General features: G+C 41.3%; 4 protein-coding genes across 10 annotated transcripts in view; 1 reads left to right on the top strand and 3 right to left on the bottom strand.

Moving 5' to 3' along the window:
* Window positions 1-2,857, bottom strand: part of LOC116395359 (choline-phosphate cytidylyltransferase B-like) — a 5,207-nt gene extending 2,350 nt beyond the window's left edge. The window contains exons 1-2 of the mRNA XM_031869195.1: window positions 2,728-2,857; window positions 1,263-1,476 (exon numbers count right to left, since the gene is read on the bottom strand). Coding sequence (XP_031725055.1) covers window positions 1,263-1,343 — 81 coding nt within the window. The 5' untranslated portion in view covers window positions 1,344-1,476; window positions 2,728-2,857. The remainder of the gene's footprint in view (window positions 1-1,262; window positions 1,477-2,727) is intronic.
* Window positions 2,315-8,200, top strand: lipia (lipase, member Ia). Of its 2 annotated transcripts, none has more exons than XM_031869192.1 (11): window positions 2,315-2,434; window positions 2,959-3,042; window positions 4,155-4,525; window positions 4,594-4,702; window positions 5,422-5,523; window positions 5,630-5,719; window positions 5,835-6,002; window positions 6,220-6,309; window positions 7,300-7,408; window positions 7,526-7,699; window positions 7,813-8,200. In XM_031869192.1, the coding sequence occupies exons 2-11, from the start codon at window positions 2,985-2,987 to the stop codon at window positions 7,895-7,897; spliced, it is 1,356 nt and encodes a 451-aa protein (XP_031725052.1). In that variant the 5' UTR covers window positions 2,315-2,434; window positions 2,959-2,984; the 3' UTR covers window positions 7,898-8,200. The 2 variants fall into 2 exon arrangements, with proteins under 2 accessions (XP_031725052.1, XP_031725053.1); XM_031869193.1 differs by lacking the exon at window positions 2,315-2,434 and adding an exon at window positions 2,454-2,699.
* A 232-nt stretch (window positions 8,201-8,432) lies between these two features.
* Window positions 8,433-11,106, bottom strand: LOC116395360 (SH3 domain-containing kinase-binding protein 1). Of its 5 annotated transcripts, XM_031869198.1 has the most exons (7): window positions 11,024-11,084; window positions 10,571-10,593; window positions 10,259-10,359; window positions 9,821-9,928; window positions 9,523-9,722; window positions 9,348-9,411; window positions 8,433-9,175 (listed from the first exon to the last, which is right to left on the bottom strand). In XM_031869198.1, the coding sequence occupies exons 1-7, from the start codon at window positions 11,059-11,061 to the stop codon at window positions 9,137-9,139; spliced, it is 573 nt and encodes a 190-aa protein (XP_031725058.1). In that variant the 5' UTR covers window positions 11,062-11,084; the 3' UTR covers window positions 8,433-9,136. The 5 variants fall into 5 exon arrangements, with proteins under 5 accessions (XP_031725058.1, XP_031725059.1, XP_031725056.1 ...); XM_031869199.1 differs by having other exon boundaries at window positions 8,433-9,411; window positions 10,571-10,670; window positions 11,024-11,106; XM_031869196.1 differs by having other exon boundaries at window positions 8,433-9,411.
* Window positions 11,107-11,847: 741 nt separating this feature from the next.
* Window positions 11,848-19,793, bottom strand: LOC116395356 (serine/arginine repetitive matrix protein 2). 2 transcript variants are annotated; one of them, XM_031869190.1, is made up of 10 exons: window positions 19,701-19,793; window positions 18,233-18,294; window positions 17,397-18,140; window positions 16,432-17,070; window positions 13,653-13,762; window positions 13,258-13,369; window positions 13,042-13,114; window positions 12,801-12,872; window positions 12,527-12,679; window positions 11,848-12,383 (listed from the first exon to the last, which is right to left on the bottom strand). In XM_031869190.1, exons 2-9 carry the CDS (start codon window positions 18,271-18,273, stop codon window positions 12,536-12,538), a joined length of 1,935 nt encoding a protein of 644 aa, XP_031725050.1. In that variant the 5' UTR covers window positions 18,274-18,294; window positions 19,701-19,793; the 3' UTR covers window positions 11,848-12,383; window positions 12,527-12,535. The 2 variants fall into 2 exon arrangements, with proteins under 2 accessions (XP_031725050.1, XP_031725051.1); XM_031869191.1 differs by having other exon boundaries at window positions 17,427-18,140.
* Between the last annotated feature and the right edge of the window lie 380 nt (window positions 19,794-20,173).

Genomic DNA, 20,173 nt, shown 5'->3' with positions numbered 1-20,173 from the left:
GAGAGAGAGAGAGAGAGAGAGAGAGAGAGAGAGAGAGAGAGAGAGAGGTTTGATCAAATGCTGTATTTTTCCAATTCATCCATCTTCTACACAACTTATCCTGTTCTACTTATCTCATTGTGAATTAAGTGACAGAAAATGTACAATCTAGACAAACTGCCATTATGTACATATATTCATATTTGCATTCACTTCTCAGAGTATTTGTAAAGTTTCCAGTTTGCTATTTATTTGTCGGTGTGGGAGGAACCGGGTGTTACTGGTAGTCAAGCATTCAAAAACAAAACAGTGCAGGGAACAGTACACAGCAACATTGCGACTGAATGTAGAATCCAAGCACTTCAATATTAACAGTGCTGTTTAGTTTCACTTCAATAAAACAAAGTATTATAACTTTGCAGGTTTTCCACCCCTAGATCTGTTTTAAAAAAAGATATCATCAATGACAGATAAGCTTTGATGATATCTTTCAGACAGATGTGAATCACCACTCTGAAGTAACAATGGACTTTGTGTTGTAGATACATTCAGTATACTCAGCTGTCTTTATCTGCTGTGTTGTAAGGTACTTTGAACTCTGATTCTGCTCAAATGCTTATTTTGCCTGCTTATTAAATTTAACTTTGAAATTATTATGATAATAATTTTAGCTCTCCATAATTTGTATATATTTGTCCCTTAGTCCCAATATTTAGCACTCATTTCCCATTTCACTCCTTCAAGTAAGAAGTGCAGGTTTCCAAAAACAAAAATGTTAGATATTAATGTGCACATTATGCACTTAAATTCTATGAGTCACAATTGTTGATAAATTTAAAGCAATGAAAACTGATTATATGAAATCATAATATAGTACTTTAAGTTAATCTACCTTTCTTTATATTTTTAAATCATACAAAACGAGTGCTTACTTAATATAATAATCATGTATTGCTGCACTATATTGACGACATAAACATGAGTCATGACAACATCGTCCCACCCAGCTAATCAGTTAACTCTCCACTCACAGGCACAAGTCAAATAAAAACAGAGGAAAAGTTTACTACTGTAATATTCAAAGCCTGTCACACAAAAACACAATACAAATGACTGATACACGCACTTGTACCTATGTTCTAATTTCATGTGTCTTCACCAAGTAATGTCCATTTAATACATCCACAATCTCCTTTACAGGACTCTTAAGTTGTCATTTAATTATTATTTGAAGTGTAAATAGACACGGAAGACACATTAAATATTGACAGAACAGGACTTACCCTGTGAGGGCCACCTCTTTGCCTCTGTGGTGCCTGCTGTTGCTGGACGTTGCTGCCTCGGCCTCGTCTCTTTCCAGCCATCCCGGATGTTCTGCTTCCTTGACTTCTAACGACGCCACCAATGCTCCCACCTGTCGCTCCTCTCTGCTGGCCTAACTAGTGCACACAGGGGACTTCTAAGCATGTGTGTGTACTTCCCATCGGCCTGCCGACCCTGATGACGGGAGAACGTGGTGAGCAAAGTTCAAGCCACTCCGGTGAAGGTATTCAGAAAGGCAGATTGCACTTGACATCAATATTGAGCTGGAAAAATGAGTTCTCTTTCTTCATGGTGGTAAAACGTAGGCTTGAAGCAACAGGGTAGTGTATGCAGTGTTACACTATTATTAAACTATATAAACAGTCCAGCTGTGACACGTAGAGAATAGCGGCTGCTAATAATGTAACGTTTCGTGCAGAAAAATGCAAGATAAGACCAACTATGAATGTGAGTATGAGCCCAGAGCTTTCACATTGGCTGCCTTTGGGACCAAACACAGAGGGACAAAGCTGTCCCAAAGTAAACATTTAGTCAACATCAACTGAGACCCAAGGACCAAGTGACACCATGAACCCTTACTTTTTTTCTATCAATTAGTTTGTAAAGTAAAAAAATACAATACTATAAAACACATGACCTACACACATGTACATTAACATTATACACATATAGAGATGCATTCATTTCAAGTAAACAAAAGCCTGAGTCTGACTGGTTATTTTGGGGTGAGATATTCTCCTCTGCAACAGTGACACAGTCTTGGAAATGCCCAAAATATGTTTCACTTTCCCTCTGATTTCTTGCTCATGAATAAGGATGGACACAGTAAACAGAGACTGGGTTGTTTTTACAGATCAAATGATCAAGAGAGACACAAGAAACTCTCATAACCGGTTTGAGTACCTGGGAACCAGGAGTGACTTCCAAGGAATGTTTCACCTGCAACACAATGACCTGGGGCAAGGGGTGTGGTTATCCTCGTGAGAGCATGTAGGACGGGAGTATTGCTTTGCTGTACAACCTCTCACTTCCTGAAGTGAACACTGCCCAAATATGTGGAGGTACAAACAGAGGATGACCTGTAATGTTCTGGACCTTTAACCAGAACAGGAAATGTTATCCTACGGCAAAGGTAAGACTCTGATAAGAGTTACATTTTATGCTCTCTGGTTGTTGTCGTCAAATGTGTTCAGTTAAAATCTAAGGAAGACACTGAACACTCAGTAAACATGAGGTTTCTACTGCAGCAGAAGGAAGACCAGATTTCTGCAGATTTCAGTTTCGCTTATAATCACGATATCATTGGTTGAGATTATTCACTGGAGGTGGGTGTTAGAAAATCAGATGTTCAAGTTATCGTCTGGCACTAACAATATACTCAATCATACCATTGGAAGGTAAGTAGATGATCAACTAACCTCTTACCTTTGCTTTAGTCGAGTGAGATTTGCATTCAGAGCAAAAACAAAACAAAACTGCAGCCTGTGGTGAAAAATACAAAGTGTCAGAGAGCCACCTGAAGGGTTTGAACAGTATTCTCCCTGTGTTGTGGTGCCTGTTGTGTAATTTCTGTTCTTATTACTATGGGTCAAATGTTGTCTGACTGGTGTATTTTTATATATTTTTATGGTCTGACTGATAACTCTCTGCCTGCAGATCATTTACATGTGCTGGTGTAAAGCATGTTCCTGTGGCAATATCTGACACTGCTCCTGCCGATAACTGTTCAAATATGCAAAGGTAAAGCCCAAAGCTAACAACTTTGAAATGTAAATATATGTGGACAAACACACAGCCGTTATTGTCAATAAGTGTAAAGCAACTGTACTCCATAAGCAACATTTGAAGAACTAAAAACCAACACATTTCAGCAAATGGTTGTTACTGTGGTTTGCAAAGACCAATGGCACTGTACAAACATAAACGTGTCTCTCAGCTGATAGACATGCAGCCATGCAACGGTGATTACATGGAAAACCACATTTATTGTGTAACAGTTGCTGAGAACAGCTGATGGATTTTCTTAAACATGAAGCTACTCTTCCATCTCAGTAGAACTTTACATACTTGTTCATTTGAGTGCTGTTTGTTTTTAGTCAATAATCAAATGGTTGAGACTGTTTTAAGCAAGAAAAGAAACAATCTAGATAGTTCACATGCTGTAAAAATACAATAAAAAACTTTATCCTGTTGTAAACACACTTCATCGTTTAATTTGCTCAGCAGACTGTTAGCAGGAACAGAGAGGGATGTTTCTGTTTTGAACGTCTATTGGTTGTTTTGTTCTGTTATTATGAGCTTGATAAGTGATATGTTATCAGATTGTGTAATGCTACTGAATGAAGCAACACGCATCACATTCTTTCTTGCTTTTGTGGTTGGTTTGTTACAAACTGTACTGTGAGCACAGCCACGTCTTAACTACAAACCACCACGCCATGTGATTGATTGTGGATGATCTTACAGTTTGTCATAACCATATCCTGCGCTATTCTAAGGCTCTGTGACGAGATGTGTCAGTGATCTACTTGATGTGAATTGTCTGCATTTTGCGTATTGGTCCACTGAGCTCAGTGTTGTTTCCCAGTTTAACTTGTTCATGACGTGTCTGGTGGGCGAAGCTTCGTTAGAATTCAGTTTCAACCTTGTGCCGCACTGAACACTCCCACACTGAGTCACAATGGGAATATATCACTGATAATGCCAGGAGCTTTGGATGATAAGTCACTAAAAATGTAGAAGGGTTTCAGGTCAAAATGGTCAATGTCTCTTGCAGGAGATTCTTTTGTCATCCTCTCCTAACCAAATACACCTTTCTCTGCTCCTTCTGTTTTTCTCACCATCACTTCCAGCTCAGAGATGTGACGAATTTTCAGATCTAGATCTCAGTCACGCGATCATTGGAACCAGCCTCAAGACCAGGTTGTTGCTATACACCAGGGATAATGGCACCTGTGGCACACTGGTGTCCCACACCGACCTGTCCGCACATCCCCAGTTCAACTCGTCCAGACCGACCACCTTCATCATTCATGGGTATCGGCCAAATGGATCTCCACCGATGTGGATGCAGAAGTTCACGGAGCTGCTGCTGGCCAGGGCAGACCTCAATGTCATAGTGGTGGACTGGAACCACGGAGCTGCCAATCTCAATTATTTCAAGGCAGTGGAGAACACGCACAAGGCAGCCGACAACCTCACCGCGTTCATTGAAATGATGCAGGTATTTGACATTCTCTGTGACCATCTGATGTGTTGTGTGTAACAAGACTAATGGCCGATCTTTTTCAGAGGCACGGCGCCACTCTGAGCTCCATCCACATGATCGGAGTCAGCCTTGGGGCTCATATATCAGGCTTCGTAGGCGCCAAACTGAATGGGTCGATTGGAAGAATTACAGGTAAGAGTGTGCACTTTCAAACTCTTTTTTTTTCTCTCAGAACAATCTTTAAACAAACCCCTCAGATATTGGAAAGAGTAATTAGACAAGTATACTTGGTAAGATTTTGCTTTTTTTTGTAAGTTGACATCTACATCAGTAGAAGAAATACTGCACATATTGTCACCACAATTTAATTAGTTACATAACTGACTTATCAGGTAATAAAAATTATAGTTGTTGGCACTTGGCTGAGGTGCTTATCAAGAATATTTCATTGTAATTGTAACACTTAAATGAACTTTAAGTCTTAAATTGCTAACATAACAAGCAACTAAGAACACAGAGTGGCAAAGTCCTTGCTGACAAAGAGTTTGTCAGATGTTGAGAATGAAGGTTGAGTTGCTGAGTTGTGGCCACATATCATCGATTAGGTTTTGGCCATCTGAGCAGTGTCAGTGACCACAGATATCCACATCAGCACATCTGGAGTTCAGTCATATAAAACATAAACCAGACATGATGGTATCAAATTACTTCTGTGTGAAAAATAACAAAATATGCCTCGAAAAGAGCAATACTTGTTTGTCAGAAGTAAAGGGTCTTAAACTAAGTGAAATCATTACATTAAGGTGAAATTCAGTCTGCCCAAGCATGCTTTTTCTAGCTCCCACCAGCTAATGTTGGGTTTGAGAATAAACTTGAAACTCTGCTGAGATCTAATGATGTGATGTTTGCAGCTCTGGATCCAGCTGGGCCTCAGTTCAGAGGCACCCTTCCAGAGGACCGCCTGGACCCCACAGACGCCCAATTTGTCGATGTCCTGCACACAGACATAGATTGTCAGTTAAACTAAAAATACTGTATAATTTCTTCACTCAGTTATTTGCAATCGTTTTGAATTTGTTATGTAAGTTATTCCTATTAATCATGTCACGACTTACGCAGCCCTGGGCTTCAGAGAACCTCTGGGTCACATTGATTTCTATGCTAATGGTGGAGCGGACCAACCCGGCTGCCCGAGGACCATCCTTTCTGGTAAGGTCTGTAAAATAATGGTTGAAGTTGGATTTATAATCATGCACACAGGGATTTGTATTATAAGAAATGGAACAAAGCTGTGTGGTAACAATTCTGACTTAACCCTGTGCAGGAGGATCCTATTTTAAATGCGACCATCAGAGGTCAGTGTTGCTCTTCTTCGACTCTTTCAATGGGACGTGTACCAGCAGAGCCTACCCCTGCACCTCCAACAAGGACTTCCTGGATGGTGACTGCATGAGCTGTGACCGCTTTGGTGCTGCTGGATGTCCTGTCTTTGGTTGGTGCTTTAATTATCGCTTCGTAATGAAGAACACACATTCAAAAATAAACATGTCCAACACTGTTATTTGAATCATTCAATGAAATAGATATAAACAATAAATAAATGCATCTTGAAGCATTCTAGATATTTATGGTCTAGATAAAAAAGAAAAGTAATGTGATGGTCTTTCTACATGGGTGTGATCTGATGCAGCTGTTTCACTCAAATCCAGGGTACGATGTGACAAAGTGGAGAGATGTCCTGCTGACGCTGGGCCAAACAAAAACCTTCTTCACCACAAATACAGACCCTCCGTTCTGCAGTAAGTAACAGAATAATAATCATCATCATCATGCTTAAAAACTTCACCTCAGTACATCCACATATATTATTCATGTTTTAAGAGATTCACATTAAGCTGCATATCAAATATAAAAATGCTTAAAGTTGCAAATGTTTAACACTTCTCTAAAAGCAGACCTGGTCAGAGGATTTAAAGAAAGAAGTAAATAAAATGTAAAACAAGGCCAGCTAACAGAAATGTGTTTTATGTCTGAGATCCCTTCCTAACTAAAAGGAGTAAATCAAATCTAGCAGCTATCTTCCAAAGTCCAAGTCTTCTCAGTGTGAAAGCACCTCTTTGTTTCACCGGGCAGTGAGGAGAGTGGAAGACTGATTTTTCTACCTCATACTGCCATTAGCTTCAGATGATCTCATTAGAAAGGGATCTCTTCATGACCTTAATAGGATGGATGATGTTTTAAATGTTCATGTGGGCCCCTAACTATTATTTTAACACACACACACACACACACACACTCCTGTATGTATAGGTTTGATTTTCCTAATCATCTATCTTCCCTTCACACTGGAAATGCAGCATTAGTTTAGACATAATCAAAATAACATAGAACTTTGAACTGAAGTTTTAGTGGCATCTAGTTGTTTGTGGTAGGTTGCAATCAACTAAACTATGTTTTTTATTTTTACTAAATGCAAATTTGTCCCACATTAATGGCATTCAACTCTATTTGGAAACCTGCACCTGCAACCACCTGTGGCTACATGTTAATGAGTATAAAATAAAAAAAATAATTCCAATTTCATCTGACAGTATATGTCATTCATGAGGGTGATTTGAGCCAAAAAAGGTCATAAATGGTCTGCGATCAGTTCTGAAAGGAAGTGTATATATATATATATATATATATATATATATACATATATACTACAGTAGTACATTATTCCTTTTTAAAGACATGTTTATGTCTATAAAATGTTTTTAAATGGATGTCTTATTTTTTAATGACAGGGACAAACTACAGGGTGGAGGTGATGATATGGAACGGGGATTTACGTTTTGGATACATCACGATTAAACTTCACAGTAACGGTAAAGAAGCAGTGGCAACCATTGACCAGTGAGTCCTCACTTTATTTATCCTGAATTCTGTAGCAAATAATCCCGCATGACTTCTCTGTGTCCTCCTGTTGCTGCTTTCTCTCAGTAACGTCTCTCTTTTTTGTTTTTACATCAGTAAAGCATCAGAGTTCAAGAAGTACACAGAGACCACGTTGTTGGCCCAGTTTGACAAAGACATTCAGTCGGTGAAAGAAGTGTCTCTCAAATTCTCCACTGGGAATGCATTGAAGCCCAAATATAAGCTCCGTGTCCTCCGAATCCGTCTCACACATCTGGAACGCGAGGAGAGGTATGCAACACGAGGTTTATTAAAAATGTGTAATTTTTTTCGGAAATTTGATCTATTTGAAATTGAATTTGAAGTGTTTTCACTTTAGTAATGCTGACTCTGTCCTTTTATAGGCCTCTCTGTCGATACGACATTCTGCTGCAGCAGGACAAAGAGGTCTCCTTCAGGCCAGTTCTCTGTGAAGAGTCCAACTTCTGAGACCAAACTCGACACCATGTCAAACATTTTAAACTTTGCTGGTGCTGGCAGAGATTCAGCCGACTGTTCAGTCCCTCCGGGATTGTAAAAGAAAACAAAGACTGTAAAGAAAAAAAACTAACGTGGCTGCATTGTGATCTTTTCGGATCTAAAAATGAAATGTAATATACTTTATTATGTACATGTGTTTTTAAGAGAAAATATATAGTTTTTTGATTGAAAAAAAAACAACGTTATTTATTTGCATTTCATTTGTAAGGGGACTTGGACTTTTCGAATTGAAAAATAAATTCATCTCATAATGACTTCTGATGACATGTTATCTCAGCAATGGATGTTGAGACTTCAACAACTTAAGCAATCCTGGTTTTACACATTACATTACTGAACTAATACTAATGAATGACTTTCTTTCCATAAAAAGTGCTGCACTTATGTTCGAGAGGACGTTTCCTCGATCACATCACTAGTTACTAATATTTAGTTGTGTGTATGGATGCCTTAATCATTAATAAAATCTCAAGTCAATAACCGGAAATATTTTTAATTAATTCCCCATCATCACTACATACTGACAAGCTTGGTCAATACATTGTTTGTACGATCAAAAGGCAAATTTACATTTTTGAAAATGAAATGCACCCAAAATAGGAAAGAAGCTTCATGTTTGTGCCTCCACATCACATTATTATAAACTAAAGATAGCTGATCAACTGCTGGCTCTCATTTTATATCCTCATATGTTTCACTGTCAAATGTTTTCCACACATTTAGATAACGGACAAATCATTGAAAACCAATTCATCAGCGATGATGTACGATACATATTCATGCCAACAGTCATGGGAAACAAAAAAAACAAACATTTTTTTCTCTTCATGAAAACCTCGAGACAACTTAGACAACATTTCCCCCACTACAGGATGCTGTAGATGCTGTAGTTATTAAGAGTCCATCTACAGAGATATACAAAACAGTTTGAGGGTAAAACAGAGCAATGACCTGCTCATTTCCAGAGATAACGGTCAACAGATACTCTGCTCCCACGGTGCCTCATCATTAAAACATTCAGCCCCTTTGGCTATCCCATTCACCACTCCAGAAATGTTCCACCGAGGCAAAAACGTTTTTCTAATAAATACAATCAAAAAGGAGTAAGGAGTATTTTTCTAAAACTTAGAAAGTGTACAACAGGACCTTTAAGGGTGTCTTTGATAATGGAGACGTTCTCCACTCCACTCATTTAGACATGTGCTTCTTCATACGTTGAATCTCCATCTAGAACAAAACAAAACAAAAATCAAACAGTGCAGTGGGCAAAAAAAGATGATCTAATAGTGTCACCTTAAAAGGTGCCAACAGCCACACTGCTTTTTATATATTATTCATAATAACATAGAAGAACAAAACAACATTCTCTTGAATTCCTTTGTTTCTTCTTGCGGTATACCTGCAAAGTCAAGCGAATCCTTTTCTCCTCATCGAGCTCATTCATCAGCAGTTTGATTTCTTTGCTGGAGCACAAGATTTAGTCAGATTAGTGCCAGAAGGCAGTGACGCAGTGAACTTAATGGGCCGAGGCAGGGCAGGTAAAAAGACAGAGATTACATTTTAAAAAGACATACTTGTGCTGAGTCTTCATTAGCTCAAACTGGTCCCTCAGGTCTCTCAGGTCTGTCTGCAGTTGTTCCAGGTTCGGTGGATGTCTGCTCGGCGGGCGGTCGGAGTTGAGGCCTGGAGGAGCCGCCTGATGTAGTACAGCAGAGAGAGCCTTTGGTAACAGGGAGGTGAAGGACTGCATGGGCACACTTTTGGGTGCTGCTGCCTGTGGAGAATAACCCATTACTGGCTGACAACATCAAATCTGAAATATTAAATTGTATTTAAAGTGCGCAACGCCTTGACTTTTTCTGTTACACTAACAGGCAGGGCAGACCCATTGGGAAGTGTTTCCTGTGAGTTTTCTTGAGGTGTTGAAGAATCCGGCTCTTCACTCTGGTTTTCTTTTCTCTCCTCCATCATGAGTGTTACCTGTAAGTTAAGTCTAGTTTGAGACATCTGATAAGTAAAAGACATTTAAAGGGTACTTCACCCAATGTAAGTACATAAAAAAACAAGTTTCAATCCAAGTACATTTTATTTATTAAACTAAAGTACTTTTTAACCCTGTTTTGAGTAAGGAGTTACACTGGATATCCTTCACTGCGGTGTGTGTGAAGCAGCTCAGAAAAGTTAAATTTATCTCAAGGACAGGTGGGACACAAACACACCAGACCACACACTTCCTTACAGTGAGCCAAGCTATGATAGTAGTGTGTATGGATAATCTAACAATTCTATTATTAAAAGGTGTATACTTGCCAGAGTCTGAAGCTCTGACTGTAACCTCTCGTCTGCAACATGAGCTACCTGCTCATTGAGCTTCTCCGCGAGCGACACAACTGAATTAAACTCTTCAGGGTCTTTGAGAGAAACGGAGAATGAATGTTAAAGCGCACCTCGTAGAAGCTAGAACGTATTTAAATCACTGTGGAGAATATCGGCCATTTTCACAGCAGTAAACCTACATCTTTGTGATTCCAAGGCCTGCATTAACATGCAGCATTCAAGCATGGTAGTGTTTCAAAGTATGGTGCAACAGATAGTTGGAACAAGAATAGTTGCGAGGCTTACCAGGAATGAGGGCTGAGCTATAGCTGCCCATCGTGACAGAGGGGAACACAAGTGTAGAGAGTGAAAGACAGAAAAACCTGCAGAGTCTTTAAGTCTACATCTACAAATAAAAAGATTGGGGCAAGTTAGAGGAGCAGAAATCAACAGATGCTTAGTCTCACATCATGCTACACCTTTACATCAATTAGAGAAATAAATATGCCAATACAAATATGATGTGCTTTTCAGTTCGTACATTATCCTCAGATTCTAAGTGCTGGAAACCACGTGTGGGTGGTAGACTAGAGGCAGCTGTTTCTCTCATGCCACAGCAGAGAAAACAAATGTGCAACACATGCTGCGACCAATGCAAAGAAAAGGACCACAGTCACAGATTATATACTGTACAATCTTTAGTTAACAAATAACCAGATTATTGTCAGTTACAGTCAAGGATCTGGGGCACACGCTCACCTTGTTTGGCCGGCGACACCGGTGAGATACAGCAGCATCTGTGGCAACGCGACACCGTCCATTGTAACCCACTGTGGTCAACAGGGTATGTTGTGATGAGGAGGGGTAGCCTGCCGTCAGGGCTAAGTTTAGCTCCACTCTGCACAGGCTGAAGGGCGAGGGGTGTGTTTAAAGGGACGAACCAGAGCACAGTTACACAAGCAGTGACGTTTAAATCGGAAACAGACCAAAAGCAGAAAGGGTGAAGATTTGCTTTTATTGTGAAATCTCAGTATGTGTTTTGAAAGGCTTTCCTCAGCTCTTCATGAAGAGCACTAAGAGGAACATCCCACTGTTAAGCATGCAACGATTAAATGATTGTCAATTATTAAACACAAACTATTTTGACAGTCTGTTAAGCATTTTGAGTTTTCAAATTTTCTGATTCCAGCTTCCTAAATGTGAATGTTTCTTTACTCTATGACAGTAAAGTAAATATCTTTGAGTTGTGGAAGGAGGACCCACATGTCATCGGGGTTATCTTAGCTTAGACTCAAGATTTGACAGAAAGTGAGTTAGAAAAATTGCATTATGAGAAATGCAGGATCCAGCGAGCTAAAAACTAGAAGTTGGGATCTCTGCTTCAATTTTGACCAGTCGTGTTCAGGTCAGTTTCTCTTAAAGTTAGGGAATAAAGCTGTCAATTATTTCCAAAAATAGAATATAAATGAATTGCCATAGTTAAGATTTTACAGCTTTGATTCTTAAAAACAGTATTATTTCATTTCTCTTTTGTCAAAATCTACTAAGTGGAAAAAAAAAAAAAAAAGACAATCTCAAAAAGAGCGTGTTAAATTTGGTTTTATTTCAAGTAACAATAAACTGAACATGTGATTATACAAGTAGTAGCTAAGTGTCATTGGACAAGCTGCCGAGTCTAATCAACACACCCATCAATCAAACAGGACATTTCATGAGATTAGTCTTTACAGACAGTACGGGTGACATTCTAAAGTAACCGTTTCTTGGACTTCAGACCTGAAATCGATTCCTGCTGGTAGACAAAAAAAAAAAAAAAAAGCTAAAACTACCTCAGTAAAACAAAGACTGCCAAGACCACAGGCGGCACTCCTAAATAATTACACTCAAGAACAAAGAAAGAGCAGAACAATAGAACGCAATGGCATAAGTCACAAATACCCAAAAACAAAAATACTGCGATACCTTAAAGATGCAAATGAAACATTTGTACCAGAGAACAAATGTAAGCGACAACACTTCCACAATATACAGGCAGGTGGAGATTTCAAATGAAAGAAAGGTTTGTGCAGTCCACCCAGCAGAGAAGAGATAGATGATGAAGATGTATCCCGTCTGCAGACTGTGGGAAGAAGAAGAATCAAATTATAGATCGCTTTGTTGTGATAAATCCAGATTTCCAAATGACAACAGACCTACTTATGGCCTGAAGGTGGACAACTATCCACTGTTCACAGTAAACGGCCTCACGTGATGGAAACTCACCAGAGGTCATCACCAGCGCTGCTGGTTGGGCCCTCGGTTGTACGGCGCTCGCTGCTGACGCTGCACTCTCATGCTGCGGTATTTGGACATGATGCAGTGACTCTTTCTGAACACTGGCCTCTGATTTGGGAAGGGACGCGTCACTAAGCTCTCCTTATTAAAAAAAAAAAAAACACAAGAGATTTAAATATTAGTCATTTAGAAAAGCAGAGTCCATAAGCCATTTCACATTTCCAAAAAAGAACAGAGCGATCTCCGAGGAGGGCATGCGTACCATGAGAGGTCTTCTAATATTTCCAGACAGTTCAGGGCCCGTCTTCCTGGGACCACCGGGGAACCGTGGTCTCTGTAAAACAAAATGATACAGTATGTATTTAGCTCCCAACTCACTCACTTTCTTTTAGTCATATTTGCTTTTGCAAAACACTTGAATATAATGAAACATTTCAAAAGTGTGACATAGAGATCACAGAGAGGCACAAGCTCTGCACAGACGTATGCAACAGTTGTTTCACCTGCATGGGTCCTTGTCCTGGTCTCCTGAAGGGCCTCCCGGGTCTGTAGCTGTCCTGCATCGTATTAAAAGGCCTGCGAAGATGTAAAAGGAACATCAGAAACAGGACACAGGTGCTGCATAAAGCTTGCATTTCACCCACTGGAAACGCTGCACTTCTTAATAAATGATAAACTTGTTTCAAACACGGAGACAACACTGACTGTATGAAACGTACCTGAACACCCTCTTGTCCATGTAGCCCTGTCTGCGGTCTTCAGGCGACGATCTGGAATCGTTAGTCTTTGAGAGTCGGCTGTTCGTTGTGCCCTCTTGATCTGAACTGCGGTCTACAAGAAGAAAAAGAGAGAGACAAAATAAATAAACTTAATCAACAGACATTTTTTTCATTATGTCTTTATACTATCGTTTATTGTTTTGCACCAATCACCAAATGAATCATTCCTTCTATGTGCAAACAAACAGCAATAAACCGTTTATGATTCCGATAATAAACCTGTATCTAAACCTACAGAATAAAGAATATGTGGAAAGGAAATTGATATGAATCATGATATCAAAACAATGTCACAAACACAGGCCTCTGGTCGCACGAGGACAGAAACAACTCACCGTTCTTTGGGCTGCGATCCTTCGTCGGCGAGTCGTCCTTAGAGGAGATCGGCCCGGGAGGCCAGTGGGACAGAACAACGAGGTCACGTTTCTCTATGGGAGAAGAAGACCTGAGGAGAGATTAGCGAGGGACGCGTTAACGACATCAGCATTCCTTTTACCAGTATCACGTGACGCCTATGTCAGCGTATGAACATCTTAAATGGTGGCCTGGATACATTAACATCAAAACACTGAAAGTTATCACAGAGGTTTAAAAGAGAACGGATTGCAAGTAAAAACATAAAATCAGCTTAATTCTTAGAAGCAGTTTAAACCAGTAATGAACAGCACTGTTTTGCAGGCAGAGAAATGATCATAAAGCCACGCATCACATGGGTACTTACAAAAACCATGGAATGTCCATGCTGCTTTACTCCTATTTTTGTACCCTGAATCAATCTGAGCCCTCTTCATTTACTCAGTGATCGTTAGAGCGGGCTTCTAGATATCGGTCTACATCACCATATCTTCTATCCTCCCTCTCTCAGGAGCACAGGAGGACAACGCTTTGTTTTCACGGTCGGACCGACACTTTGTTTTTCTGAACTTTGTCATCGGGTCGCTCCTAGTTCGTTGAGTTGTCTTCGACCTTTTGTCATCCAAAGGGTTTCACGTGATTGGAGTCGCTCCGAAGTGAATTGCTGTACATTTCCAGGCGGGTGCTCGTGTCGGATTAACAGCGTCTTTGTTGTAGTCGTGCGGCGGTTTTAAGAGATGATCCGGTGTTCATCTGCCTGTGAACGAGTCCAGGTTTCAAGGCAACTGACCACAGCCTTCGTAGTGCCCACAAGCGAGACTTCTAGTCCTTAATATCTCCTATTCATCTTACGTTTGGGGGGCATGATTTAGGAAAAGGCGGGGATTTAATAAAAGGTCTGATTGGGTCTGTTGTTATATCACAGCCAAGGAGCCGGCGCTGTCCTCTCCATGTTGTAGTTTCAGGTTACAGCGGCGTTAAGAGCAGAGAATTGAATGAGAACATCTTTTGTCCATCATCAATGTCTTCGCAGGTTGACATGTGAAGGTTTGGGTGAGAGACTTTGTAAAGCGGCTACTGAATACTCAGGCTGATGGTGTGCACCTCTGAACATTACATTTAGGTCACGTCAGATTAGATTTAGGAACTGACGACGGCACATGCCGACCTGTGGGTCCAGACCCAATGCAGTAAGAACCCGGCAGCAACAAACTGGTCTTGCTTCCGTCCATGTCGTATCAAGTTGGGATTCTTTCATCTCGTTCTTGTCTACTTTAAATCTCTCGGGTCTGTCTTGTCATTTTTTAAGAGCTTGATGTGTTTTGTTCTCAGCTGCTTCATGAGATCTTCTTTCAGCCATTTAAATTTGTCACATCAAGGCCTGTTTCACTGCAGGCGTTGTTGATATTATTACAATAGAAGTGGACAAATAACTGCTTTATGGTCGCAGGTTTGACTTGGGAGCGGTGCGTTTCATCAAAATTCTCCAGCTCTGACACGGTTGTCTGAATGTGTCCTTGAAGTTCTCACGAGTGCAGAGAAGCAAAAAAAAAGCTCCAGTACTTGGCTGCACAGTATGAAGTCGTAGTTAAGCTCCTCTTTGTTCTGCCGAAGGGGAATTTTGGACGTACACAAGGATTCAAACGTCAGGTGGTACAGAAATGTGTCTTCTATTCTTTTTTTTGTCACACAAAAATTTGGCATTACTCAAGAGCCTAAGGTTCACGTGTGCACGTAGGTGCACGTTTAATGAATGTGTGAGGATAAAAAATCCTGAATATGGTGATTAATGTGCTGTATTAATCAACAAAGATCAATTGTTTGCCGACGCATTTGTCTTGGCTTTAGAATGTTTGTTTTTGTAACTTTTTTTTAAGTCCATTACAAAATTACATTTCATTTTTGGTAACTTAATGTCCATAAACAATGGTTATGGAGTTATGATCACTTAATTTATCAGTAAAAATGAATGCAGGTGCACGTTGTCATCTAACTCTGATGGTGGCTATTTATGTCCTTCAATATAAATCTCTCTTTGTTGGCTTTTGTCGTCTTCTTCGTCATCCAACGATCACGTCATCCATCTTGATATTGTAATTATACAAATCCCACGATCAAACACGCCATTTACTTGTAACTTTGCGGCCTCGTGTTTTAGTTGGTGCAGTTAGTTATGCATCTCTTTTTCCGTGGTCCACGATTGGCTGACATGTTGCCAATGGTTTTAAAGGGGCAGCGCGACAATTTCGCCGTAATCGGTTTAAACGGAGTCCTTTTCCTGTCTTCGTTTTCCACACAGACTGTTTTACACTACGCGTTGCACCTTCAGCTCCAATGTGTTCTCTAACGAGGAGGAAGGAGTCTTCACAACATACCGAAGAGCACTTCTTTCAAGCTTAATGCCGACAAACTGAGGAATCCTTCAACAGCACAGATCAACTATTTCTCCACACTCGTCATCGAGGGTATTAAAACATTTGTCGGGTTTTAAACACGTTGACTTTATCGCCCTCTCTCTCTCTCTTCAGCCCGCTTCTGAGGAAGGTATTTTGTAACATCGGGCAGCGCGCAGACAGGGAGGCATTTGAAAACCTTTTTGCAGTTTCTCATCAACTGAATCAGTGTTGCACATATAGCTCATCCCGATATCTCCATTCTCCACAGCTGGCACCCCCTTCACATAGAGACATTCTTTCTTGACTTCCTAATCATCATCATCATCAAGCCCCTGCGAACAGTGCTAGAAGGAAAATACCATACCTGTGTGTGTTCAGGGACCGGCGAGACTCCACCTGTTCTTTGCCTGAATCAGAGTCCCTCGAGGACTTGCTGGCATTGCTTTCTTCTCGGGGGGGTGACTGCTGTGGTTTGCCTCTCCTCGGCTCCACTTTTTTCAGGGGACCTGCATTTGCCTGGAAGCGTCTCTTCCGGACAGCAAGAACAGAGCCAGCATTTTCCCGCGCGGCGGGGTCGTCCAGGCGGGGCCTGGGTCTCACGGATGTTGGTATTCTGAGCCTCATGAGGGACTCCGCTTGGACTTGTCCGTCCTTAACCGGGTAACTTCTATCCCTAAGAGACACATGTTTACCACCGAACGGCCTGGGAATACCGAGCAGCTGAGGCCTCTCTCTTCGCGGTTGTTTCTGATTGCCGTGCTCCAGTGCCGGGTCTGGCGAGGGCATGCTGATGTCCGATATCCTCCTCTTGCGGGGTCCCGCCACTTGCCTCTCCTGAGGGTTCCTGTGGTAGGAGGACGATGGTGACGGACCCCCTTTCCACGAGGGGGCTCTGAAGGGGGGCGGGTGAGGGACATCCTGTGCCCTCTCTCTACTGTGGGATCTGCTGCCCTGCCTCCCCACCGGACCACGCTGCCGCCTGGAGTCTTGCTCAGATGACCACCTGCACATCCATCAAACAATAGAGAAATCATTACAACGATAGATCCATTGCCATGTTTAGTGGGAGGCGGAACTTTTTTTAAAAACTTTTATCTTAATGCAGCCCCTTCATAATGCCATGACAGAATGAAACAGGTAGGAGAAGTAAATTTTCAAAGAGCATTTACGATGAAACACTCCTCTCAATGCCAGGTGAAACCACATTTACATCAGACCCCCATTAATCCCCTCTAATAACTACGAGTTGGGGTAGAGTAGAGGTAACCATTACGACCCCAGTGACTGGGAGGACTGGGCCAGCTTCAGGCCTCCTCTTAATAATTTTACCCAGCTGGGGCTGCTGCTTCACTCCTGTACCTCTCTGGACATGAGCCTCTGCCATGCATCTCTCTGGGGTTCCTCTGTGAACAAGAGGGCCCGTGTTCTCCATTGTGTGGATGAGAGAACGCTCCGGCCTCGTTCCAGCGCTTCATGCCGTGACCTGAGTGCTCATAGGGCCTTTCTCTGGGACTGTAATTCCCACGAGGGTCTCGACTCCGCTGCTCCTGATGCTGAAAACCGGGCTGCCTTTTGGAGCCCCTGAAGGAGCCCCTGAAGGAGCCCCTGAAGGAGCCCCGGTATGCTGGTGCCGAGCCGGGCCTCCTGTCAGCTGGGTGGTTGCGAAAATGTCTCGGGGAGGGCGACCTGTGACCTGAGGGGTGGCCGTGGAGAGGCGGGCCCCTTTGACTCTGGGATCCTTGTGCAGGGCTGCGAGAGGATGAGTGGTGCTGGACATGAGGGGAGCGATTCTGCCTGAATGGAGAAGGCCTCCTCTGGCTGTGGTGGGGTTCCATTTTGGGAGGGTACGATTGAAAGGAATCCTGATTCTGGGACCTCCAGTGATTGAAACGTGGCTCCCTTTGTTCTCCCATCAGGGGGGCTCTTTTGACTACTGGGGGACGTCCTCTACCTCTGGAATCTCTCCAGTGAAAAGGGGCCTTTGCTGGGTAGCCCTGGACATCTCTTCGATTTTTGGAGTGAGGGTTGAAATTCCCGTCATTAGGTCCAATGCCGTGACCCTCTCCGTAAGGTCTGATAGGACACACGAAAAACAAACACTTTTAGTTCACGACACATTGTATAAAGATTTACCAATCATGAACATAATACCAAAGGGGCATTACCTGGGCTTCAAACGAGGTGGTCCAAAATGTGGTCGAACCATCTTGGGAAGTGAGTGAATAATCTATGAAGAAAACAGAAAACATATTGAGTCTTGGCAGCCTTAAGTAGAAAGAATGCTAGATTCCAAAAAACAATCTTTGAGCCAACCTGACTCCATCGTCTGAAGCTGAGTCAGTTATGTAGGTGTTAATTTAATCCATGTTTCTTTTACTCACCATTTATTTCTTGTTCTCTTTATCTCATTCATATTTTAGACAAGCTGGGTCATCAGTTAAAGTTACTATAACATAATGAATATTAAACAGCAATCCAGTGCTTGTAAACTGCAGTCAAATAACAAAAACTACATTGTACTTTGGAAATGATCAATATTCACAAGTACATGCGGTTTGAAATTGATGGTATGAAACAAGCAAAAGCACTTATATCATTTAAATTACTATTCAAATGTTAAAATGCTAGTTTAGAACTTATCACAATGTATATAACTTACATCAAATTCAACTTTTTATATTATAAAATGTGTGTATTAATAGTAGTCAAGCTACATTAAAAATTGTAAATCAAACCATCACAAAAAAAATAGTTCAGAGTGCATTTTCCTTCAACCGTTTTAAAATATCTAAAGACAACCCACAGCAATATGTAATATATCAGCCGGAGACAAAGGTCCATTCACTTAACTAACCTAATCAGTACAGCCACAGATAAACAGAGACGACTCATTGCAATAGACTCCTAAATACTTTGTATTGACAATATGTAAACGCCACGATGCAACTACAGTGGGCCTGAAATCCACAGAAGAGAGAACTAAATAAAATACACTAAAACATATTTCTACATGCTCATATTTGTGTCCTCGATACTAAAATGTAAATCAGACTGACCCACTGTTTACTCTAGATCGTTATCAGACGCAAGATCTTAGTGGACAACGTACAACACCATTTTAACGTAAAGAAAAGATGAAAAATCAAAGTAAGCCCAGCAACCAAAATGGACGTAAAGGTAGCTTCGAGCTGGTTTCGCTTGAATGTGTCCCTATGGCCGCAGTGGGTTCAGTTTCAGCACTTGATCTCTAAATCCTGGTGAGGAATCTGGGCAAGCTCGTGCTTCCATTTTTGGTGCTAACTTACTGACCACTAGCTAGCTCAGAAAATAACACGACACAGTCACTGTTTTCTTCACGTGGGTGACAAACAAGCCCTTGGCTGCAGTAGTGGGTATAACAGTGACGTTAGTAAAGTAACGTTAGCTCAATCTGTCGGTCTTGTTTAGATTTAGCGACTAAAAAATAAACGCAGGTCGAGCTAACCAGCTAGCTAGCCTGTGTGCGTTGCGCTAATTAGCTCCCAAACTCTACTGAGCTCTACGTCACGTCGTGAGACACTCGGACAAGTCGGACAACAGAAATCCCCAAACGTTATTTGTATATCACTACGTGAAATTTCGTTCACTACTTACCAAAAGACAAATCGTCGACTCGATGAAAGCTACGTGCCGCTGTTCTTCGGAGTGGCAGCTGAGCTACCTCGCCCCTCATCAACACAGCGTTCACGTGTGTCAGCCAGACTGTAGCGCCACCTACCGGCTCGGAGTATGTACTACACGGTCTACACACTTTCAGGAAGGTTTTTTAACCTCATAATATTCAGTTTCTGTTGGGTGTTGAGGATGTGTCTTATTAAATTGTATCTACCCCATTTATATCAGCAAGGGTAGACTGTAGTTTAGACACATCTCTTATTGAAACAACACATCCCCTACAACCATTGAACAAAAACTTAATGAGGATATGCTGCAGGTTTTATTGCAGGGCTTTTGTATCAGACAGCTTTGGTTTTAGCTTGTTGTGTTTAAGGACAACAACAATACATCTGTTGGTGTGATTTCTCTGAAGTCTTCCATCTCTTCACTTCATGTTTTTGTGCCCGATG

This window comes from Anarrhichthys ocellatus, unplaced genomic scaffold (assembly GCF_004355925.1).
Source record: "Anarrhichthys ocellatus isolate YVR2014 unplaced genomic scaffold, GSC_Weel_1.0 scaffold46, whole genome shotgun sequence".
Taxonomy (NCBI): Eukaryota; Metazoa; Chordata; class Actinopteri; order Perciformes; family Anarhichadidae; genus Anarrhichthys; species Anarrhichthys ocellatus.
The sequence above is the reverse complement of the archived record's forward strand: the minus strand, read 5'-3'. Positions and strand labels throughout refer to the sequence as shown.